We start from the raw sequence: 26,792 nt of genomic DNA on the forward strand, positions 1-26,792 counted from the left end.
ACAACGGGTGATCAGAAAAGCTCACTTGAGCTTTCAGCTCAGGTGAGCTAAAAACCTCTCTTTTTCCAATGACGTGTGGCAGTCAGCACAAAAAGGTAATCCATGTCTCTTAAGTGTGCCTAAAATATTATAGAAATTATATAGGTAAATCATATTAAGAAGTCCTATCTGAATTAAACACGATTATTGTCCGGCTTAGTGCACAACTCTTCAAAAACTGACAGGTTGTATATAAAATTGACAAATAATTAACTGTTTATAACAAAAGTATTGTTTGTATATACCAACATTATATAATCCTATTAAATAAGACATAAAATTACGATAGATCTACATGCGATCATAAACTTGAGATTACACATTAAATCTATTAGACAGCTCTCTGACACTGTAATTCGAGAAAATTCGGACCACAAATAAATCTCGCTTTTTTTTACTATAAGTACCTATTTTTCATTTAGCAATCAATAAAGAACAAAAAGATGCATTTTAGATTTAAAGTGCAACTGAGTTGCAATCAGTTGAATTACCTTTAAAACTGGACAGAAATACACACTTAGCAACACAAGTTTGCCTCAGTTGAAAACCGGATGTAATAATTTATTGTTACAGACAAATCGGGGCACAAACGTTTCGGTTAGAACAGCCGATCTGTGGTGTACTATAAGAATAATGCCGTTCAAAAAACTTGAAAATCTGAAGAGTTGCTTTCTTTGTCCATATGAACACCGTAATATTATCAATTTTACATCTATAATTATAAACACGATGGATTAGGGTAGATCGGGGGGGGGGGGTGCTTTAAAATAGCATTGTAACGTTTCATGCAGTACCAGAGTGTGCAATGCTACATATATCTTTATAGTAAAACCAATATTTAGTTCTAATTAACTTTAGCAGGAGGTTGGTACATGGCGTCCGCGGCAATTAAGGTATAAATATCGGTATAAATATGTTGAATTATCGGGGGAAGGGAGTGTGTGTGTGTGGGGGGGGGGGGGGGGCAGGGTACTCAATTACTTGATGGATTTTTCATTAGAGTGTTACGATGTGAAAATAGATAATAGAATGCTCAGAAACTATTATAAATAGATTACTTTGAATATAAAATGTTTGAAATGAAAAAAAAGATATCATGGCTGAAAAAAATTACTTATATACAGAGGTGAAGCAAAAAACAAAGTCGATCCGAGGCGTGTGACAATTTAATTTCAACACGTTTTTTATCTACGAGGGTTGTTAGAGAAGTTCGTGGACAAAGTAATTTACGGCAAAATTACTGTGTACTTTGCAGGATGACATATGTTTTATTAAATGACCACCAAATGAAAAAAAAGGTCTGCAAAAAATCATACGAATTTGATTTTTTTTCCAAAAGATAAAGCGATTTTTACTTTGCATGATTTAGATTAAGGGACCTGATATCACAAATAGCCCGCTCACAATCGAACCGGTCTGCGAACTAACAACCCTCATGTGTATATATATATCAATGGAAGGCTGTATATACTAAATATTTCAATGCATTCTTTTTTGAATTTATTTGTCAAATTTGTATCGAGCCGTTACTGGACTGATATCATTCTGATTTTTGTGGCATTTTACAGAAGGAAAATTTGGAGAAAAATCAACGCCGGCAATGAGAACCAAACGACTCTTGGGTTCGTAGGCGCACGCGCTACCATATGCGCTACAGCACTCTTTATTTTGGCATATGTAATTAGACATTTGAATGATATCATAAAGGACCATTAACTGATTATTGAAAAATTGAATGTTGTTGGGATTTTTTTTAACTAGCAGATTTTAAAATCCCATTACCTATTTTTATACTCATCAGTATTGATTTAGTATTTTATAATCGTTTCCCGTTCAATTACCCAGGGGCGTCGGAAGGTACATGTATTTATACACGGGCGGTAATTTTTTTTTTTTGTTGGGGGGGGGGGGGGGGGTTAAACCGAATTTGACTGGAAATGCATGTATATATTCTGTATTCTTTTTGCTTGTTAAAATGAATGGATGAGTCTGCCCCGATTTTCAATTACGACGCTACGTGCCTGTACTTGTATGAATATCTTGTGAGATCCAACAATTAAAAAGACATAAATTAATTAAATAATGGCCCTGAGTGCCTAATTTCTTTTTTTAGAGGAAATGGGTGAACTGGTCAACAGTGATACATCTTTGCAGAAAAAATCCGACAAAGGCCATACAATAGATGATCAACATAACATGTCGTTTAACCATTCAACTTTTTAAAGTCCCTATAACAAGAGGGTGACCAAAAGGAGAAGGAGTTCAACTGAATAAATACCGGGAATAATTTCAATCGCATTCTTGTACCCAGTACAATTTTTTTTTTAAATTTAAATCTACTTCCAACCCCCATTGCCTTAAATGTCATATGAAACGATTTTTAACAGTGGTATTTTACTTCAAAAACATAAAGATTGATTCACATTTAAACTAAAATACGTAAAGAAAATTTTTTTTCAGTCGCTTTAGTATGTAATAATGGTGTAAACTTGTTCAATTAAAAAAATTGTTACTCGCTTATCGTTCTTGATTATGACGTCACAAAGACCCACTGATGTAAACAATGTTATGAAAATAGAGTGATTTTACGCTATTTTATTTATCAAAATCTGCTCAATACCATTGACATTAAAGAATCTTTATTTGCTGACGATCTACCCGATTTCGTGGTACAGCCGCATCAGTTCGAACCAGTCAGAAATAACGCCCAACACACGGATGACTTTGGTTCTTCATCGGAAGATGAAGAAGATGATCTTGGACAGCCTATGGGTCAAATTCCTTTGCCCACAGATAGTAACTGGTTAAGTATAACGCAAATAAAATATCAAGACCCACTGTTGTTATGTTTGCACTTTCCAATACAAATAAACATAAATAATTAATAATAATTAATTAATCAATGTATATCATAGGTGTAAATGTGGCAACTGTGTGATTATGGACACAGCTAGAGAATGTAAATGCTGTCACGACATCGCTGAAGTATGCAGTCGCATGGAAGAAATAGCATGTAACAGTATTATCCAGCATCCTAGCTTTGCAGTGACTTGCCTGAATCACTACGTCCTAGATGTCTCCTACTATGAATATATCCAAAACAATGGAACCCTGGGAAACGATGAGCCAATCCATGAGTAAGATTTACAACATACTAAAGTAAACTGATCCAAAGAATATAAAAAAACTGGTACCGTGAAATAAGCCAGTGTTAGTAACGAAATTACAATATTCACAAAAGCATTTTTTACAACCTGCACACATTGTAGCAACGATGAAAGGGAGGGGCCCGGGGGAGGGGGGGGGTGGTTACATTAAAATTTCAATTATCAAGCGAGCTGGTCATCCACTTTTGGGGGATCTGTATAAAATATTTAATTGAAGTTTATTAAAATCCATTTGCCCTATGAAAGAAACATATAGTAATTATATTAACTTGTTTTCTGTTTGTTTTCTTTTTCTCAGTGTCATGATGTTGTTGTAGGTCTGTTTCTCCTTTCAAAAACAATGCTCTATGAAATTGAAAAAAAATGGTTTGTTTCATAACATAGACCAATACCAGTTAATGACTTTGTTTTTAGGCTGTATCGACATTTAGCATATCGTCGGTTTGCAAGATTTATTTGGCGGCGCTTAGGAAGACACAACCGACGCATACTGCCAGCTTGTGTAGTGACAGCTATAAGACAGAAATTTCCAAGCCAACAATATTGCGGATTTCGGTATCCCGGGGAACCTCGCTAACGTATAATATTCGGCGACTTATTTAAAATTATTACTAAGAATGTTGTACATTATAAAAATAACACGATATGAAAATAAATTGCTTTAGCCTTAAGTTTTAATTAAAACGTGTTGTGTGTCTCTGAATTGTAACGTCCTTCGGTGGTTTCGGGGTTCTCTGTGCAAATGGGGGAGGGACTTGCACATGGCGGTCAATGGCATCCCTTGCTTTAGCGTAGCTGTCGTTTAGCTTCCGCAATTCCACCACAGCGTCCATAAGATCAGCAATGTAATCTAAAATATGCAGAAGGATTGCGTTAAATTGTAAAAAAATAAATATTTGAAAATTATTTACTTTTTGTTAAAACTTACTGAAGGTTTGATCAACTTTCACTTCTTTGGCTACACCTTCTCCACCTCTTCCTTTGGGATATGAAACGGCGTATTGCTTATTCCCATCCTTTGTCATGCTCAGCTGTCTTGAGCTATTTTCGTTAAAATGCATAGCTGCAAGGAATAATCTGAAACATTTTTTTTTAAAATATTAAATCGGATGTTAAAAATAAATAATTGGGATAGATGTGTTTTTTTAATTTGTATCTGAGAAATATAGCTTTTTCTATTTTATCGTTATATTTTATTGTATATTTACCTAGCCTGCATCTGTTTGAAGAAGAAATGCACAGCTTTAGGTGCAAAAGCGCAAACTACTTTATGAAAGGATTCCAGGCTGGATGGCTGGCCAATATGGGAGAGTTTTTGAATGTCGTTAACTAATAGTTTCCCCTTAACAACCGCCTCCAATTCCACATATGCTTTGGAACCTATTTAAAATAAAACAAACATAGTAAACGTTAAACCGTATGTGCAAATATAGATCATAGCGGTTGCAATATGCAACCTTAGTTATATTCTGAGAGGTACCTTGCTTTATCCAATCCCTATCATCTAGAGGTCCATGTAAACATCTGGGATAAAGGTCGCCATGTCCATCGTGAACATCTATGACGTGGTTAAGAATGGAAAGCCATTTCTGTGATATCAGATCACCATTACCGTTGCTGGATGCAGCACACCAGTATAAATGGTTGCTGATGGAGTGAGACCATTCACCAACTACATCGCATACGCGTTTTTTTGATATTGCGTGTAGCTTCCTGTACACACCTTAGAAATAAAAAAAATTAAAAATGTTACAGAATGAAATACATATTTATATATAATACGACATTAAATGAAAATAAATTTACGACTGTAATACCTTTCGCAACATGCCAAACATCAAACAGGTGGACGATATGCGGCTGATCTCTTTTCATATAGCATTTCACTTGACTGTGTCGAGCAGTCACAAGATGTGAGATGTCGATGTCTTCCTCCTCCAGTCGTGCCAAACTTCTCTTCAACCCCTCCAGTTCCATATGATAAGAACTGTGTACTTCATTGCTCTGAGTAAATACAATCAACAATTTTAATTATCTAACTACAGAAGTACAAATCTAACAAATACTACACAATGCAGTATGTGACAATCACTGTTCATATCGAACACACCCGATTTTATTTTCCCCATAATTCTTTGCAACGTGCTTGGCCGACCCTAACAATAGGCGCTAAGATATACCCGGCCGAGCTGTCCAGCAATTAAGACGTGCTTAGTGTGTGAAGGGGGTATCGTGTTAGAAGCCTGTGTGGCATGTTTTAGTTTCACAAGTTCAGCATTTGACGCGGACACGGATAGCTGACCGTGGTAAGTATTTATTTAGTTTGGTGTAGTTTATTTGTAAATTTTTGCCTTTTTATTAGTATTACGCAGTCGTCCTATAAAGTCACCTTGACCATTGTTCACTGTAGAGTTACCTGTGTGTTCACTGATGTGTGACTTAAGCGAGAGTGTTTAAATGGAATTCGTCTTTTTCTATAGTACAGTTTTTGCTATTGCTGTATAAAGAAACGGTGATTTAAAGGGCTATTTTCTATGCGTTATTTTATTTTACAATTTATGGTCACTTTTTCCACTTAACTACTTGGGCGGAAGTGCGTCACCGGAAGTCTCAGACGCCATATTGTTTACTGTAAACAAATAACTTAGTTACCATATACTTACAATATTTTGAGATGTTGCCTTTAATATAATACTATTTATACATTATCATAGTTTGATACTATCAGTGAGATACTTATATGATGTATTATACAATATTGTTTTTATTATGGTGTTATGGTGTCACTTGTACACTTATTGTAGTGTCATATTGTTCATGGTGAAGTCGATGACGATGCGATGTTCATGTTGATGACGACGATGATGTTATGATGTCGATGACTACGATGATGATGATGGTCATGTCGATGATGATGATGTAGATGATGTCGTTCATGGTGACGTCGGTGATGATTATGGTGTTGTAGGCGATGATGTTGACGATAGTGTCGATGATTATGATGGCGATGGTGATGATGATGATTGTGGTGACGAAACTACTCTAGTTGTGGTTGTCCGTAGTTGGTCCAGGACTACAGCCCCGGAGATTCGGACACTCTTCTAATTTATTTTTGGTCATTTGTATAAACATCATATTTTTTCTTGTTGAGTGAAAGGTGTGTGAGTGTTTGTGTGGTTTAGTGTTTATATTTCTATCTTTTCTTTCTTTCTCTTATTTTTTTTGTTATTAAATTTTGTTAAATTTAAGATGTCTTGTTGTTGTTTGGAGTAGCCTCCGCTCATCCCGTTACAATTGGTGGCAGCGGTGGGATGAGTTGACTCCTCCAGATACTACAAGATATCTTTATAAGTGAACAGTTGCCAAGGTTTATTTTATTTTTCATTTTTTGATCTTTTTTGTAGTACATGTAAGAGCAAGTGTAGGTCGTTGTTTCCTTTTCCCTTGGTGAGTACATTACGTTAGGCAGATTGTTTTGTTAAAAGTTGAGAAGTTAGTCCCTTTATGAGATAATTTTGAGGTAAGTTGGTCTGTCAGTCAATGCACCATGTCTACTGTCAAGGAAATGCTGGAGCTACTTGAAGTGGGGACCAAGATGGGGATGAAGGATGAAGACCTTCAACAATTCGTGAAGGACGAACAGGCCAGAATGCGGGACGAACGTGAGAAACATAGAGTCGAGAGACAGGAGGAGAGAGACCGCGACTTCAAACTACAGATGGAGAAAGAGCGCGCCGCAAGAGAACATGATGAGCGAGAGCACGCCCGATTGAGAGAACATGATGAGCGAGAGCACGCCCGATTGATAGAAGAAAAGAGACATCAGCAAAAACTAGAAGAACTGGAACTTGATCACAAACTGCAACTCGAGAGATCTCACATGAAGCCGAGTGTTGTGACTAAAGAGGAGAAAGAAACTTCTCAAGTGATACTGTGGAATCATTTAAATTCGTGGGGGCCAATTTTCGTTGATTGTGACTTTTTTCTTCATTCGCGGGAATGTAATTTCGTGGATGCGTCGGTTACTGTTTCAGAAACAAAGATAAATTTTTCTAAAACTGTTTTCGTTGATGATTGAAATTCGTGGGAAAGGGATGCCCACGAATACCACGAAAATTGAGTCACCACGAATTTTAATGATTCCACAGTAAAAGGACCAAAACTTCCTCCGTTTGAGGATTCGAAAGACAACATTGACGCGTACATTCAAAGATTTGAGATATACGCAACAACGCAGAAATGGAATAAAGACACGTGGGGGACTCATCTTAGCGCATTACTCAAAGGAAAGGCACTGGATGTGTTCGCAAGACTCTCACCCGAAACAGCACTTGATTTCAACGAGTTGAAGAACGCCCTGTTGAAACGATTTGACATGACGGAGGACGGTTTCCGCAAGAAGTTCCGATTTTCAAAACCAGACGGAAGTGAAACTTTTATGCAATTTTCTACCAGACTGGACAGTTACCTTGAGCGGTGGATTCAGCTGTCTAAGACTAACAAGACATTCGATGAATTGAAGGACTTGTTCTTACGTGAACAGTTTTTATTGTGTTGCTCGAAAGAACTTGCCTTATTCCTAAAGGAGAGGATTCCTACTTCGATCCAAGACATGGCGCGATACGCGGACCAGTTTGCTGAGGCCAGAACAGTGACATCTTCTTCACTTACGCAAAAACCGCTCTTTGACAGACGACAGCAGTCCGATAGACAACCGCCGTACAAAGATTCCGTGCAACAAAACCAATCTGGAAATGCAGTGAAGTGTTATGAGTGCGGACGACAAGGACATAAAGCCTTTAACTGCAACTTCCGCAAAAGTCCGAATAACAGGCCGTTTAATTCGAGCGAGAAACAAGAAACAACACCGAAACATACTTACCCTAGTGATTTTCAACGTGGGTCGTACAATAATGGGAACCATGGATATCCAGGACGCGGTAGAGGTCGCCAAGGAGCCGCGAGTGTCGTCGAGAAACATGGAAACTTACCGTGTGTTTGTGATTCGGTTGCTTTCTGTGAAACGGAAATGCCAGTTGTGAAGGGATGTGTTGGCAATAGACTAGTGACTGTGCTAAGAGACACAGGTTGTAGTGGTGCCGTTATTCGTAGAGAACTGGTAAACGATGATCAACTAACAGGGACATCTCAACGATGCAAGTTAGCAGACGGTCGTATTATTGATTCAGATGTGGCTAGAATTGATGTCGATACTCCTTACTTTACCGGAAGTGTTGATGCTTGGTGCTTTGATTCGCCTTCGTACGATCTTATTCTTGGTAATATTCGTGGAGTAAGGAAACCACATGAACCAAATCCAGCCTGGATTCATTCCGTTGAAAACATAGCAGCTGTTGAAACGCGTGCGCAACTGAAAAAGAAACAGTCTCCATACAAACCATTGAAAGTACCGGAAGCAATACGGGATGTATCGCCGGAGGATATCTTACAAGAACAACGAAACGACGAGACACTGAAAAAGTTATGGAGCTTAGCTGAGAGTGGACAGCTTAAACATTTCAGTGACGGCGGATTTTCAAAAATGTGTGAACGGAAGCAAATGTTGTTCAGAGAATTTTGCAGTCCCAAAGTGTCCAGTGGAAAACTTTTCCGACAGTTAATCGTTCCTCGGAAATACAGAACTATCGTTATGAAGATAGCACATGAAACGCTGATGGGTGGTCATCTGGGATCAAAGAAAACAACCGACAGAGTAGTGTCCGAATTTTACTGGCCAGGAATTCAGTCAGACATTAGACGGTTTTGCAGATCATGTGACGTGTGTCAGCGGACTATTCCAAAAGGAAAAGTACCTGCAGTACCGTTAGGACAAATGCCGCTAATTACAGAAGCGTTTCAACGAGTAGCAGTTGATCTTATAGGCCCTCTGCAACCAGTTACCGACAAAGGGAATCGTTACATTCTGACGCTTGTCGATTACGCAACCCGTTATCCCGAGGCTATTCCACTTCCTGGAATTGAGACAGAGCGAGTAGCGGAGGCACTGGTAGACATCTTTAGTAGATTAGGAGTTCCGATCGAGATGCTAACAGATCAAGGATCGCAATTCACATCGGACGTAATGAAAGAAGTGAGCCGTCTGTTGTCATTTAAACGGATTACTACTACTCCGTATCACCCCATGTGTAATGGACTCGTCGAGAAGTTCAATGGTACGTTGAAACAGATGCTAAAGAGGATGTGTGCTGAGCGACCAAGAGACTGGGATAAGTACATCAACCCATTACTCTTTGCATACCGTGAAGTACCACAGGAGAGCCTTGGTTTTTCGCCGTTTGATCTTCTCTATGGACGTACTGTTCGTGGTCCGATGACAATTCTTAAAGAACTTTGGACAAAGGAAATTCCTGACGAGGACGTTAAGACAACGTATCAATACGTACTTGACTTACGCACACGATTGGAAGAAACATGTGACATAGCTCGCCAAAACTTGGAGAAAGCTTCAAAACGTCAGCGCAAGTACTACAACAGGAAAACGCAAGGTCGTCAGATGAAAGAGGGAGACACAGTACTGGTTCTTCTACCGACAAAGTCAAACAAACTCCTCATGCAATGGAAGGGACCTTATAGTGTAATACAGAAGATAGGACATATGGACTACAAGATCGATATGGGAGGCAAGCTGAAAACTTTCCACGCAAATCTTCTTAAGAAGTATGTTGAACGAGATACATTGAACTGTGGTGTTTTGTCAACATGTGCAATTTCACTCATAGACTTTAGTGACCTAGATGATGATGAACAACAGGACTCTATTCTTATGCCACCTGTTACTCGAACCGAAACAGCAAAGGACATAAAGTTTGCAGACAGACTAACACCAGATCAGTTGGAAACTGCTAAATCACTGTGTGATTCGTTCTCAGATGTATTTACGGATATACCTGGAATGACGAACTTAGTGGAGCATAAGATTGTTGTGACATCGGCTGAACCTGTGCGTGTGAAACCATATCCAATTCCGTTCAGTACAGAGAAAACAATTACAGAAGAAGTTCAGAAAATGCTACAGTTGAATGTGATTGAGCCATCATCTTCCCCTTATTCAGCTCCAGTTGTCATAGCTCGGAAGAAAGATGGAACGAATCGATTTTGCATTGATTATAGACGACTGAACTGTGCTACGGTATTTGATGCAGAACCAATGCCCAGTCCAGAAAGCATATTTTCCAAAATGACCGGAAAGAAGTTTGTGTCAAAGATAGACTTAAGCAAAGGATACTGGCAAGTACCGATGGCTGACGAGAGTAAGCCGCTTACAGCCTTTTCCACACCATCCGGATTGTACCAATTCAGGACAATGCCGTTTGGTCTTGTAAACGCGCCGGCAACATTTAGTCGTATGATGAGAAAACTACTTCAAGGTATGAACGGCGTAGAAAACTTTATCGATGATGTCATTGTTTTTACAGATACCTTTGAAGAACATCTACACATACTGAAGACTGTGTTCGAACGACTCAGAGATGCGGGACTTGCGGCCAGACCGACAAAATGTTTCATCGGATTTGACAAGATTGACTGTTTGGGACATATGGTGGGCAACAAGTGTCTAGAACCAGAACAGGACAAGATTGATGCAGTCAGAAATGCGCCAATACCACAAACCAAGAAACAGGTTCGTGCCTTCCTAGGCTTAGCAGGATTCTACAGAAAGTTTATTCCGAATTTCTCTGCGATAGCCATTCCACTTTCTGATCTTACGAAGAAGGGCCAACCAAATAAAGTTATTTGGACTGAAAGTCAGCAACGAGCTTTTGATACATTGAAACACATGTTATCAGAAAGGCCAATATTGAAGTTGCCAGAATTTAATGAAACCTTCATTTTACGCACGGACGCTGCAGATGATGAGATAGGTGCTGTGCTGTTACAGATGGAGGATGACGAGAAACTACCCGTAGCGTACGCCAGTAGGAAACTTCAACCAAGAGAAAAGGCATACGCTGTTATCGAGAAGGAGTGTTTGGCGGTAGTGTGGGGAATACAGAAGTTCCACCAGTACCTTTATGGACGCGAGTTTCTACTTGAAACTGATCACCAACCCCTGACCTACCTTAACAAAGCAAAGACAGAGAACTCCAGACTGATGCGTTGGGCTTTGCAGCTTCAGCCATACCGCTTTAGGATCATTGCAATCAAAGGAAGCGACAATGTGGGTGCGGATTACCTGAGTCGTCAGTGAGATGTATAGTAGACAGTACAGGTATGTATATAGGTTTTATTGTAAATACGTGAGAATTTTCAAAATTCAGTGATTGTTTATTTGAAATTGCAGGACAATTTTTTAAGGGGGGAGGTGTGTGACAATCACTGTTCATATCGAACACACCCGATTTTATTTTTCCCATAATTCTTTGCAACGTGCTTGGCCGACCCTAACAATAGGCGCTAAGATATACCCGGCCGAGCTGTCCAGCAATTAAGACGTGCTTAGTGTGTGAAGGGGGTATCGTGTTAGAAGCCTGTGTGGCATGTTTTAGTTTCACAAGTTCAGCATTTGACGCGGACACGGATAGCTGACCGTGGTAAGTATTTATTTAGTTTGGTGTAGTTTATTTGTAAATTTTTGCCTTTTTATTAGTATTACGCAGTCGTCCTATAAAGTCACCTTGACCATTGTTCACTGTAGAGTTACCTGTGTGTTCACTGATGTGTGACTTAAGCGAGAGTGTTTAAATGGAATTCGTCTTTTTCTATAGTACAGTTTTTGCTATTGCTGTATAAAGAAACGGTGATTTAAAGGGCTATTTTCTATGCGTTATTTTATTTTACAATTTATGGTCACTTTTTCCACTTAACTACTTGGGCGGAAGTGCGTCACCGGAAGTCTCAGACGCCATATTGTTTACTGTAAACAAATAACTTAGTTACCATATACTTACAATATTTTGAGATGTTGCCTTTAATATAATACTATTTATACATTATCATAGTTTGATACTATCAGTGAGATACTTATATGATGTATTATACAATATTGTTTTTATTATGGTGTTATGGTGTCACTTGTACACTTATTGTAGTGTCATATTGTTCATGGTGAAGTCGATGACGATGCGATGTTCATGTTGATGACGACGATGATGTTATGATGTCGATGACTACGATGATGATGATGGTCATGTCGATGATGATGATGTAGATGATGTCGTTCATGGTGACGTCGGTGATGATTATGGTGTTGTAGGCGATGATGTTGACGATAGTGTCGATGATTATGATGGCGATGGTGATGATGATGATTGTGGTGACGAAACTACTCTAGTTGTGGTTGTCCGTAGTTGGTCCAGGACTACAGCCCCGGAGATTCGGACACTCTTCTAATTTATTTTTGGTCATTTGTATAAACATCATATTTTTTCTTGTTGAGTGAAAGGTGTGTGAGTGTTTGTGTGGTTTAGTGTTTATATTTCTATCTTTTCTTTCTTTCTCTTATTTTTTTTGTTATTAAATTTTGTTAAATTTAAGATGTCTTGTTGTTGTTTGGAGTAGCCTCCGCTCATCCCGTTACAAGTAAAACTGTTTAATTAATCATACATTATTACTTGTTAATGTTTGATATAAAACATGATAGCGGCTTTTAACGACAAAGAAAATACCTGGACCAGCTGAACATCTAGAACTTTTGATGTGTCCAGGTTCATGAGGGAGTACGACCCAAACTTCGCTGTATGGCCCGGTGAACAGCATCTTGCGTCTACCCCTATCTTTACCGGAAGCGCTTTTTCTCTAAGAGAATCGAACATTTCCTGCTGATTTTTCTGCCATACCTGTGAATAAAATGCATAATTAAACCATGAAACTATGATGGATTGAATTTCTTCGATACTCGACATTTCATATGTTTAATAGAAATTCCCTGTTATATTCTTAAATGCATTTTCATTAATTTCAATGAAACAATTTTGATGCATATACTGTAAAATCAATTTCCGCGTAAAATCGTAAGAAGAAACTCTCGCAGATTTTAAAGTCTCGCTTAATTTTATTTTTCTGATAGTTTTGAACTATAGGAAATTATAACCAACATTGGTTATTGCGATTTTATATTCTTGCGATTTAATATAAAACAACGGACTCGCGGAATTAAGTACTCGTAAAAATAAGAATTTCATACCGTATTTTTTCTGTCCTTTTTTTTAAATAAACATTTCAACTCACCATTTCAACAGCTGGGACTAGGTAGAGTTGCTGCAGGGAAAAATATGTCCTGTTACTGAAACACTGAATTCCAGCAAACTTTAATGTGTTTATGGCTTTGAGTGGACTTGCGCCACTAAACAGGATTGCGGCAGCAAAAACCAAATTACCCCATGGCATCATTCCTGTAAATGGCTGAATGGCCCATTCCCATAGGCAATCGCATCTGTTGCATGTGGACTGGATGTGCACAACAGTGCCCAACACACGCCATTCAAAGTCAGTGTCCTGCTTGGGGTTTCCACAGAGCAAGCATTGGAGGGAAGGAGCTGCTCCAGGCTGCTTTTATATACAATGAATTTGGTGTCACCACTTATACTGCTTACATTCTTTGGCTTCATCTCTTCATCATCTCCCTCATTCGGCAGGCTCCACTCTATGTCCGAGTCGTCCATTTTGGAATCAAATTCCACCAAATTGTCATCCGGTTCTTCTTCTGTTTCTACTGTGTCCCTATCACTGCCATTTATATCTACTTGTATCCCAATTTCTCGTGTTTGGAGAGATGCCTGAATACTGATGTTTTGGCTCTCCTGCATATCGATATTCAAATTAAATAATAGAAATAGAGTTGGTCCTATGCATGACTGCTTCAGTTTAGTTGATAGTACATTTGTTTTTAATCAATATATTTATAAGAAATGAATATTTAATTTAAAAAAAACTTACGTTAGAAGTTTCGGTGAATGCATGGAACGTTTGGGTGACATTTGAATCGCGGTTCAGTGTTGCCGCAGACTCTATCAGAAAATTTATAAAAATAGAAAATTCGGCGACAAAAATATGTAGTTTACACGAAAAACACATATATTTGATGCAACAATTCCCCTTTCCATTGTACCTCTCATGCTGAAATCGTGTTCGTTTGACAGGCATGGATCTGCAAGACAAGACTAGCACCCATGACAGAAGTCTGTGATTTCCCCATAGCACTTGGTTTTGGAAATTGTGTAGGCGATTTGTCTATTGCATTACAAATCTGAAATTCACAAAATTATAATGTTTGATGTTCACGTTTTTATTAAATGTTTCATCAATTTTCAATAAAACCAAATTCTATAAATATGCAGAAATATATATATATATATATATATATATATATATATATATATATATATATATATATATATATATATATATCAATTATTATTTTATTTTTTTTGGGGGGGGGGGTTGTATGTGGGTTTTTTTGTATCGTTTGTTTGTATTTTGTATGTTTAGTAAAAAGATTCTTGTTACGGAATGTGCATTGATTACATTTTTATTTCAGTGCTATGGCTATGGAAACTGACGCGGACGTCTGAGAAAACATTGGATTGAAACTGTAGTTATAGGAAGTGCATTTTGAATCTATCTTAGCGTTTCTAACTTGCTGTATACGTAATAAGCTCCAATCTAATGTTTTCTCAGACGTCCGCGTCAATTTGTCCACACCCATTTCAAATGTTTTGCCGTAACAGGTGTATATTTCGAAATTTGCCAGTTAATGTTCGGTGGTCTTAATGATTATGTGATATAACCATTTTCATTAGATACATGTCTTCAAAATTCGCGTGTAATGAAGTGCAAAATTCTATACAGTGTTTTATTTATCTGTTACTAAGCCTATATTTCCGCATTACATGTACTGTACATACTTCCAAAGCATTTCGCTTGAAGGAAGCCGTGGATTTTCTTCGCATCTTCGTCTTGGTTTCAGTCTTTGGGAAGTCAAAGATCGTTGGCACAGCGTCTGGCTTCAGGTCAATTATTTTGTATCCACATTTTTTGGCCACAGATGGTGTATTGAAAACTGGTCATCGGTGAAATGTCTCGCACATAACCTTGAAGTCTTCGTAGCTACAAACCCATCTCGTCGAAGATTATGTACCCAAATTCGTCTAAATTTTGGATCTTTTGGGAAAAGATACATTGCCACACCCTTCTGTGACCGAATGTTGCAGTTAAATGCAGCACATTGAGGCATTTTCAAAGAAATGCAGCAAAATTGTGCTATATACTATCGTTACGCACAATACTTGTTTACACTCAGTGGGTCTTTTTGACGTCACACACAAAGGGAGATAAGCCGCGTATATCGGAAATCATTTTTGGGATCGAGTACCTTTGATCACCTGCAACGCTTTAATCTTTCTTTATTTTTTTATTGAATAATTAATTTCTTGTTTATGATACCTTTTTTGACACATTTCCGCATAAAACAAATTTTCATTAAAAATCGTTTCATATGACCTTTAAGGTTGAATAACACACCTTAAAAAAGTCATTCGAATTAACTTTAAATGTTTTGATTATGAAAGATATAATGATGAATAAACTATACATATGTCAAATTAGGGGAAAATTTGCAAATTGGGGACAAAAAAAGAATATCTTAAAAAATAAATTCAGTAAGTAACAACAAAAGCCCCTGCGGGATTCGAACTCGGTATGTACGGATCACAAGCCCAACACTTTTTTTTCTTTGATTGATATTCAACATAATACACACGGTACAGATCAATTCTTAAAAAAACAGCAATGTCTAATAAACAAATGAATTTATACAAAAGGACAAGTATTAAAAAATAAATATCAACACACCCTCCGTTTCTTTAACTAGAGGATTTCTATTCAAAAATAAATTGGAGAAAATAATTCTTCTGTTTTCCTTGATACACAATTGGTAATGATTATATGAAATAAATTGTCTTAACATGTATTTACAAACTTTAGTAACATCCATCTTCTGTTGACTTTTGATAAACAGTTGTCGTCGTTTGTATATACATATAATCTACATATTGATAAAAAGAAATTAACAAAAAATGTATTTACATTTTTTATACCCGTTGACAATGATGAGAAAAACATCTCATCAAATCTTAAAGTATTGAAAATATTTACATCTACATCTTTGAATAATGTTTCTAAATGATATACAACAAATTTGTTTATAAATTCATGTAGTTCATTACAGCCAATAAATAAATGTATAATATCTTCATTTTGTAATGAGCTACGAAAGCCGAGAAGGATCATTCGAGATTCGAGATTCAAAATACGAGATTCGAAATACGAGATTCGAGATTCGAAATTCGAGATTCAATATCTAAATTAACCAATCAAATCATGGATCTGAAACCTGTATCCTAGCAACATTAAACTGTTCTAAATAAAGATCATTCGTACATGCTCTTTCCTACAAATAAATGTCTTAATAGCTCTTATATAGTGGTTATAAAATGGTTAAATTAACATTGATGAATTAACCCCACGAAGTATAAACAATTAAATTAGAAATAACACTGTTGGCTCTGCGAATCTAAGTGGTTTTGTTTGCCCTGTATGTATTTCCCCCCGAACAATTTTAACCCGAAGTGTATTCGCCCCAACTGTGTAAAAATCGGCTCGCGAAGAAAGATCTGATCAATCTAAATGTTTTAGCTATGAAACGAACCTCAATGAAATAATCGACATGTCAAAATATAGGTTATGATAAAGTTTTAAACCATTGACGATATAATGATTTACAACCTCAAAGACAAAAATCAAGATAAGAATAGTGTATTGTAGGGTATGGCAATGCCATTGTCGATATGAGAGAGAGAGAGAGAGAGAGAGACAGACAGACAGACACACAGACACACAGACACACACAGAGAGAGTGTTGTAGTGTTAAATTCAGTTTTGATTTAGAATTTGAAATTGATTTAATTTGTTACAAGCATATATAGACAATAATTAAGCCTCTAAAAGGAGAAAAGAGAGGAGGTAGCTAGGGTAGGGCAGACCAACTAGCAAGCTTTAATTTTAACGGTGTTAGCGCACCCGTGATTTACATCGACTCTTTCTCTCTCTCTCTCTCTCTCTCTCTCTCTCTCTCTCTCTCATCACCTAGCATTTCCTTTTCCGTGAGGGGGTTTTGGGTATTTGTGATGTCTTACATTAGCTAGCGAAAATGATAAAAAAAAACATGAAATTTTCTTTAAATTGTGTGCGGATGTTGTACTCCAATAATCTGTTTTCAGTATATACATTTCAAGAGGGGGGGGGGGGGGGGGGGGTGGGGGGCTATATAGTCCTAATTAGTTTGCCAGTTATTCTGTCATATAAAACTTTCTGTGTAGTTCCATAACGATGCACTGTAGATAAATTTATGAGTAGTTTTACTTTTGATAAACAGGTACATATCCGTACTTGATTTTTAATTTGACTCTTATAATCGGATTTAATATTCCAATAAATAAAGGGTAGGAAAGAGTAGACGGGACTTTTTTGCGCATATCCTACTGTACCATTCATTAAACACAGGTATTAGCACTCATCGAGTTCGACTTGCTTTCCTTTTTTTCATCCACTGGATTTATAGCTATTAATTTTTGCAAATATTTTGAATTTATGGCCTGATTATATATAAATAAGAGCTGCGCTGGTGCATCTATTTACCCAAATGGACCAAAATATAACCAAATGAATCTAAAAAATTTGACAAAATTAGTTTTAAACGTACGACTCTTTTTCAATTCTAATCGGGTATGTCCTTTAGAAAAATCTTGAACCACACACATTTTAGCAAATAAAACGACAATTGTTTCATTTTTTTTATGGGGAGGGAGGTGCCGGTTAAGGACATGTATTGCTTGTGGCAGTTGTGCTATACTCTCATTTGTTATAATAGGTAATACTACATATTGATATAAAATGAAAGTTTCCAATTACACTGTACATAGCTTCTATCATGCATTTTGACCCGTGCTCTGAAATGAAATATAACAATACTAAGTGATATGTATAAAATACATTATGGACACAGTTATATTTTACTCTTATTAAATGCCAATAACTCTTATATGTAATTATACATGTAATTACACATTTTATCCATACAGGTCATGAAAATGCTTTACAGCTATATATGAGTTATATATTAGATGTCTTAAAATTTGACATTCGTTATAATAATAATGATAAAACATAATCCATACCATTCATATTGGAATGGGCAGTCCCACGCCCTATGAGTGTGCACTTTGCTTTTATAGCTTACACAGCAGAGACAGACACTACAAATTACATATATATTTCCATAAGTAATACTAAAATACAGATTCTTTAAAATAAGGTTTTCACTAGTATTACCTCTAGTTCTTGAAGCTTAATATACTTTAATAAATATTCTTTCACTCAAAAATCACTCTTACTAAGAAAGTGCAAAAGGATAATTAGATTTGCTAAATTACAGGATATGTACCATTAATTAAATATTAGCGCTTCTGTTATGGTTAGAAATAATTAATGTTAGCTTACCTATACGAGATGAAGTAAAGTCTATATATGTATAAAAGGTCTTTCTAAGTCGTAAACATCAAGTCTTGTCTCCTTAGCTTTAATATGAAGAATGTCTTAAAACACAAAGAATTTCTTGAGGGAAATCCAAAGACCAATGAAACCCAACTATACAAACTTAAAAACCAATAGATTCTCTCTGTAAAACCACACCTTTTGATTGACCATATAAGGACCATATATCCTAAGGGCATTAATTAACTTAAGCCAGGTAAACCTAGGTGTTCTACCTGGGTGATTTAATATAAAACTACATGTATTGCTAAAATATATTATATCTTAACTTATTAATATCAATACTGTAATCAGATTTATCAATGTAATAAATAATAAATCTCATACTATTACATTTCTAAAAATTTAAAATCAATCTATATAGTAAAAATCGAGTAAAGATGATATGAAATTCATAGGAAATAAAAGGGAGAAGTGACTATACGTTTATGACGTCGTGAAGGATATATATATTTTACTCTTTAAAATCACCATAATCATCTAATGATTTATAGTATAAATTTACTTGGGCTGGGATAGCGTGTACATAAATGTTACGGTTTTCCGGTCACCATAAGAAAGTGCCATAATGGGTCCGCTTTGCTTTACCAGTGACACTCCACGCTGCAACTTTAAATTCTTTAAAGACTTGGGCATCTCTTTTCTGTAGACCCTGACAGTGCAAGTCATGTAGGTGTCTTTATCAAAGAGGGTAGAGCAGAGAGCCGGGCTCTTGAAATAGTTGTCACACACGAGGTGGTGATATCTGTACAAATATGGTTCCATCAGTTGCATCACCACCTCATACCCCACACCGTGGACACTCCTAGCTGCACCACCCTGTCTACCTATTGACAAATTATTTACAGAAAATACATTAAGGGGGGGGGGTGTCATTTTTGCGATTTGACAACAAACTCTGTTTGTTGGTTTCATTAGCATTGTATGATATAAAAGATTTAGCGTATGTAAAGTATACCAGTGTTCCGTAGCAATTAATACAGACAGGAAAGCAAGCTAAACGCAACTATATCTCTAACGTATATAACAGATCCAAGTTGATAACCAGTTTTGTTGAGAAGATGTAAAACAAGAGGGGGAAAACGTAAATTTTCTTAACTTTTGAGCATTAAAAAAGGCGAAACTATAATATTAAAACACCCATAAAAGGAATCAACACAGAAACTATTTCTATATACCTAAACTGGCCACCGCTGAAGTAAACTCTCATTTATTCCCATGCGCTAATCTGTTTATTGTTAAGTAATCACATTATTCTATTATTGACCAGTATGCATGTAAATGGACGCCATTGGTCTTCAATCATCACTTTCGATTATTTTAAGAATAATTTCCTACGGCTTCAATCTTATTAAAATCAGATGTTAGATCCGCCCGCTTACTCGCTAGTATGCAATATGATTTAACATCTAATAACAATTAGATTGCTAAAGCCACATTTGATTACTTTGATGTTATATTTCTTTGTTACAGTTAAGAGGTTCGATATACACTTTATTTCACATTCTATCACATCAAAGTCAGGAGGAATTCCATAAGAAACAAGAAGAGTCAATTTACCAACAAGTTAAAACTATAAAAAAATATTCTCAACATGTAAAATAAACTTTTTTTCATGGTTATAAATTCGTTAAAAATGTTGAAAATGGAATTAGAGATGTTTTTAATAAATTGTTGATTGAATACTTTGAATATTCAGTAACCTGCATATAACTGCATTGCAGCATTGTAGCCTGTGTCCGACTCTGCTAAAACAAACAACTTCGCACCCCACTGATGTGATTTTTTCGCCGGCACATACTGCACAATGTCGTTTCTACCCTTTATAAATTCAAAAACATTTCATGTGTTTATTGTTGAATCGTAATTCGTTTGACTATATGTTAATGAAGTGTTTCATTATATTACTGAATTTTATAACCTTTAAAGATTAATAAAGAAACATTTACATTACATCTAAAGCATGTAGATAGAATATCTAATTCAAATCGTATTCTTTGTAAATTTTGCATGTATATTTTGCCATTGATATACCGGTATGTTGTTAATGTGAGTGTAAACCTTAAATCCGACCATGCTTTTATCAATGGTTAAATCCCGAGCCAAGTCAAAGGCCTTTGGAAAGGTTTCATTTAAAAGATCAAGAATTGGTCGAAATTTGTGTGATGGATCGTAATTCTCATCTCCACGAGGCATTTGTGTTAAATTATTATTGCAGTGAAGAAATTTGGTTAGAATTTGAAATATGTCCCGCGTCATGACTTCTGCAAATCCAGGAGTACGAAAAAGATATGATTGCTCAGATTCCTGCCAATATGCCTCAATGCTAGGCTTTCGTACAATTCCCATTGATAGATACAAGCCTAGGTAGGCGGACATCTCTGCAACATTTGTGTCGTGCCATTTTAGAGTTCTTGAAAATGGCTTAGGGTTGTACTGCTGATTTGACAAAAACTGATTTGCATATATATCTGTTTACTCAACAAGAAATTCAATAAGATTCCTGCCTTCGTCTGGAGCTATAAGTTTGTGGAAATAATCCACAGGGGAGCATCATTCACCGGAGGGTTCACAGGACCCATATGGCGAGAGAAGGGATTAATTTCATGTGGGTATTCAAAGTTTTCAACATACCGTACATTTGTCCATCATCGGTCAACAACTGGAACGCCATCATCATCATCATCATCATCATCATCAGTTTCAGATTCGTCAAAAACTACTTAAAAATCGGATTCGTTTTCCGAAGCGGAATCAATGTTTCTCCAAAAACGCCGTTGAAATGACGTAATTTTTTGAAATTCTGAGTAAATCTTAATGCCTCTTTTGTTCGTTAAAATCAATTTAATAACATTCAAAAGAAATGTTTTTAGTACGTTAAATTATTGCATGCATTGCAGTTTTGATGATTTCATATAATTTAGAAATGATTTTATTCGTCATATTAAATTATTTTAAATGTGTTTGCTTTATAATTTGATTACATAATTGATATGTCGGCTTTGTTTTCCATTTAATATACAAATATATCACAAAAAGAATAACTTTGTTTTTCGTAATTGAAGTCTAGCGGCGATGTATATATTTTTTTTTATTTTTGGATTTATTTTATATTACGAATAAACACACATGTACCTTAAAAACTCAACACTTTTACATATAAAATACATTGAGAACATTTAAAAAATATATATTTCAGAACCAGACATTGCTATTATTTCAAAATTGCACAAAATTACGCCATATAACGCCCATATAACACCATAAACAAATTGACGTTAAAAAGGACATATATGTCCCTCCCGCAGCCAGAGGGTTAAGTTAGGCGGCTAGACAATGCTATCGTTCTCAGTCCTTTGCTTCCGACGCCACTGACCCGTAACCCTGTTTTGTCATGGTGTTGGCGTATCCGATGTACAGTAAAATCTCACCTTCTTCCACAATACAGGCACCGAAAATTCAAGTGACCTCTGATTTCTACAAATTACAAATTGATTTGATTGCGTCCGGTCGTATTTGATCAGCTCATAATATTCAAAGATTGATTCCTTGTAACTTCATTTTTTTTTCAAGCAATTGTAGGATTAGATATTAAGATATTCACTGATAAAATACATTGGACAAAACATTACAAAATCGATTTGTAGTGATATCACAGAAAAAGATACTGAACTGTGTAAATATAAGAGTTTATTGTGTTACATGAAAAGTCATATATGCACGTCGTGTGTGTGTATTGAGTTCCACCGTGGAGATTCACAGATATAATTCACTTGTTCTGGATGTTCCGTCTTCAAGAACTATGGACGGTTCCAAGTGGATTTTGTATAGAGTGCGGTTTTTTTTTCACATTTTTAATTTTTCTTGGTAAATTAATAATTTTAAAAAATCGCATGGAGCTCATTGGTCAACTTAATGTTCGTGTTATTTTTAATGTTAAATTTAATTCTGGCGGTCACAATTGTTATTCATTAAAAGAAATAAATCAAACAAAATTTCGTAAGCATCACAAAATACATGGATATACCGGTCTAGTACACGGGAAAATTGATGAATACATAAGAGTTATCTCTCTTGCACCACAGAAGTAACAATTGACACTGCTTCGACGGCAAAATAACCGGGAATAAACAACATTTACCGAAATATCAGCCTTATGAGAGAGGGAGAGAGAAAGATATGCAGACAGAAAGATAAATACACAGACAGACAAATACACAGACAGACACATACACAGACAGACAAATACACAGACAGACAAATACACAGACAGACAAATACACAGACAGACAAATACACAGACAGACAAATACACAGACAGACAAATACACAGACAGACAAATACACAGACAGACAGACATAGGCAAAGATGCTTGTTTGGATTTTCATCAGACAGTATTTTGGCTCTAATAATTGTTCGTTAAGAAACTCAAGTCTTATAAATCACGTCCTGAAGAGATATTTTATCTTTCTATATCTATGTTGGCCAGATACTATAGATCTAATGATGACCGACAAAAAACAGGAACAAATCCTATATTTTTTCCATTGAATTTTTCTTATAATTTTATTTTGTATTCCATTTCTACAATATGATGTTAACTATACATTGCAAACCTGATGAATGTACATGTGAGATCAGAAAACATTGCATAAAAATGGGATATTGTATTGCACATGTTCCGATGGGGCCACATCGACCATCGCACTTCGCATTTAGGTCGAAAGTGCGAAGGTGCGACGGCGAAGGAGAGATAGTGCGAAGATGCGACGGCGAAGCGCGAAGATGCAAAGGCGAAAGTGAGAAGTTGCGAAGACGAAGAAGCGATACTACTATCGCTCCTTCGCCATCGCAACTTTCCACTCTCGCCTTCGCACCTTCGCGCTTTCGCCTTCGCCTTTTTATAATTGTGGAGCTCTCTATCGTTTAAAGACAATTTGACCTGTAAAAAAGGACATCTGAGGCAGACGATGAATTTTTAGAATTTATTTTCAACAGCCTGCGCAGATCCATAACTTTTCCGGGGGGGGGGGAGGGTGGTCGATGGATAATTATATTTGTCGGGGAGGGGGGGGTGGTCTGAGACATATTTTGGAGATTTTATTTTATATAGTTAATAAAATTATATTTCCCGGGGGGATGGGATCCGGACCCTTTCTCCCCCTTTACTACATATGTGAAGTTATTAATATTGAATTTTCCGGGGGGCGGGGGGCGGACCCCCTCTCCCCCTCTAGATCCATACATGATCAAGGAGTGTCGCATAATGAAATTCGAATGTTACTGTGTTTGATCCACGATAAACAGACAGCTGGTAAGTGACACGAGTCTGGAAGTGCATATGTATACATTATGGTGGACATTACATTTTATGTGGAGTATATAATGATTAGGCATAGCCACCACTAGTAAACATGTATACACATTAACGCCGCTGCTACAAATATCGGCATTGGGCTATCAAGACTAACGCTGGCGCGCTATCACGCACGCTGGCGGTCGAACTGTTACACAACACGCTCATACTACTTTAAACATCACGCTATCGCGCTGATCAAACAATTTTCCGTAGCACTTATTCAACGTTACACAACCCGACATCGCGCTTACACATTTACACAACTGGCCGTTGCGGTAACACGAGTTCAAATAATGCGCTATCGCGCAAAACACAAGTCAACTCAACATGCTATAGGACAAACACAACTTCACACAAAACGCTTGTGCGATAAGATAATTTTGAAGAAGAAATATGATGTTATATCTCATTTACTGGGAGTGCACTGGTAATCTCTTTAAACAGCATTGTTCAATTATCAGTTTTTCAAGTCCCGGACAACGAATAGTAATCGAGTTTAATTAAGTATTTAGTTTACGAGTACTACAGCTAGCCTCGATCACGTCCACCCCACCAAGAGGTCGGAAATTACTATACCGTCAACATCAGTCTTCTTTGTAACATGTATGTACGTTAATTAATGTAAACGTACATAGTTGAGATTCGTCAAATTAAATAGTATTTGTTCACTGAAATTAATACTGCACAGTGGCGTCGGAAGCAAATTGAAAGTGGGGGGGGGGGGGGGGGCTAGACTAATCCTCAGAAATCTTGACAAAACCCAATTCCCAAAATCATGAAAATCCTAATCCGTAATCCATGGGGGGGGGGGGGGGGGTATACCTACAGTTCAAAATAAATTTCTTACCAACCAATTTTTTTCCCCCAAATCATGAAATTCCTAATCCAAGGCTGAAGCCCCTATTATGCTATGTGCCTAATGGTTAGGTCTAACTTTGCCCAAAAAAAGCCCCCCCCCCCAGTTCCGACGCCTATGCTGCACACCTACACGTAGATTATGGCCATGAGCGCGCCTCACCGAACCGTTACCTCTACGCCTACATTCCCTCATCTCGTGTACACGACGAATGTCCATTGAAGTTTACAGAAAATACCCCAGTACCGTCCCGATTTATGCAGACAAATTAATGTTATTTCATGACAGCTTCAGTTAGCAGGCACGTAGCATCGTTTTTGAAAGTGGAAGGGGGGGGGGGGGGCAGACTCATCCAAAAAATCTTGACAAGCAAAAAAAAAAAGGGAAATTTAAACTTTCCTAAAATCTTCAAAATTCCAAAATCCTAATCCGTGGGGGGGGGGGGGGGGGGGGGTAGTATATAACTTCAATTCTTTCACTCCTCCCTTCCTTATTTTCATATCAATTTTTTACATACTCCCAAAAAAGTAGGGGGGGGGGGGGCAACTCCATGATAATTCAATTTTTTATATCTAAATTTTAAAAAAAATTGCTGCTGCGAGAAAAAGGGGGAGGGGGTAGGCCCCCCCCCCATGCTACGTGCCTGGTTAGGCCGTCAACATTCATTGTAGTTTAGCGTACTAGTTTAAATAGTTAGAATTAAAATTGCAGTAATTGATCAACAGAAAAAACACCCATATACACTAAATTATGATAATGGTGATTTGAAAGGTTAAAAGTATATTCTGGATAACAATATTATCATTGAAATATATACTTTTATAAAATAACTATGTTTATTTTATATCTTATATGTACGCGAATGCTGATAAGATATCTTTGAAAATATATGAGTTGCTCCCCTTGGAGCAGAATGTCTTCACCGTAAACCTAAAACACAGAGGCTGCGTCCTGAAGGCTATAGAGCTGCGACCTTTAAAAAATAACACGCCAAGTTACACAGAGTAACGTATCGTACAGCGCCGCAACATCGCAACAACATCCTCATTTGTCGCTGTAGGATCGCCTAAATTTGAGAAATGGAATTTTTAAAAATTCCAACCCAATCTCAATAATTCTTAATCATCACTCTTTGGAATAGGGCGTGGCCCTTCATGTTAACAGGATCTAATTCACTCCAACTGAGGATGATTTGTGCCAAGCTTTGATGAAATTGTCTCAAGGGTTATAGAGATCAGATTAAAAATCTAAAATGTTTACAGACAGACAGGCTGACAGACCGAAAGACACACAGACGCCGGGCAAAATAAATCAGAAAAGCTTACTTCAGCTTTTAGGTCAGGTGAGTTAAAAGGAATATAACATCATTATCTACGAACAACAACAGCCAATATATATTAACAAGAAAACAGGCAACTGGCCTCCACTGGTCAAGGGAAACAACCCACTCCAACCAATCCATCGGTAATCACAACTAGATTTTCCCCCTGCTCCTCGTTTTCCCAGGGAAGCATTTGTTTACAATCGTACATTGTACATGTATGTACATGTACAGCTAAAACGATGTTTTATGTCTCTTTTAAAATATACAGAAAAAATCATATTAAGATGATTAGAAGCCGATACCGGCTTTAAAAATTGGTTTTACAAAATCCCCGAAGGAAACTTAATTTAAAAACGGCAGTTTTCGTGTAATGGTTTCTCTTAGTTGGTTCGTTCTAACCCCCCCCCCCTCCTTTGTGTACTTTTTGTTTGTCCGTGCCCAATTTCTCCATACCTCTGTTTCTCTCTCTCCCTCTC

The 26,792-nt window shown here is 36.9% G+C and overlaps 2 protein-coding genes across 2 annotated transcripts; one reads left to right on the top strand and one right to left on the bottom strand.

Moving 5' to 3' along the window:
• Positions 1 to 3,880: 3,880 nt before the first annotated feature.
• Positions 3,881 to 13,972, bottom strand: LOC117683644 (uncharacterized). Its single transcript, XM_066073455.1, has 8 exons — positions 13,760 to 13,972; positions 13,395 to 13,424; positions 12,833 to 13,003; positions 5,024 to 5,210; positions 4,687 to 4,929; positions 4,415 to 4,586; positions 4,135 to 4,283; positions 3,881 to 4,056 (listed from the first exon to the last, which is right to left on the bottom strand). Exons 1-8 carry the CDS (start codon positions 13,970 to 13,972, stop codon positions 3,881 to 3,883), a joined length of 1,341 nt encoding a protein of 446 aa, XP_065929527.1.
• Positions 7,361 to 11,887, top strand: LOC117684367 (uncharacterized). Its single transcript, XM_066073014.1, has one exon. It carries the CDS (start codon positions 7,582 to 7,584, stop codon positions 11,413 to 11,415), a length of 3,834 nt encoding a protein of 1,277 aa, XP_065929086.1. The 5' UTR covers positions 7,361 to 7,581; the 3' UTR covers positions 11,416 to 11,887.
• Positions 13,973 to 26,792: the final 12,820 nt, after the last annotated feature.

Source organism: Magallana gigas, chromosome 10 (assembly GCF_963853765.1).
Source record: "Magallana gigas chromosome 10, xbMagGiga1.1, whole genome shotgun sequence".
NCBI lineage: Eukaryota > Metazoa > Mollusca > Bivalvia > Ostreida > Ostreidae > Magallana > Magallana gigas.

What these genes read in the sequence shown, in the direction of transcription:
- LOC117684367 (XM_066073014.1), top strand. Translation starts at nt 7,582, where the DNA reads ATGACGGAGGACGGTTTCCGCAAGAAGTTCCGATTTTCAAAACCAGAC.
- LOC117683644 (XM_066073455.1), bottom strand. Translation starts at nt 13,972, where the DNA reads ATGCAGGAGAGCCAAAACATCAGTATTCAGGCATCTCTCCAAACACGA. An exon ending in TTCAAACAGATGCAGGCTAG is followed by an intron (nt 4,284 to 4,414) that starts GTAAATATACAA and finishes AAAATGTTTCAG; the next exon opens with ATTATTCCTTGCAGCTATGC. An exon ending in GAAAGTTGATCAAACCTTCA is followed by an intron (nt 4,057 to 4,134) that starts GTAAGTTTTAAC and finishes TGCATATTTTAG; the next exon opens with ATTACATTGCTGATCTTATG.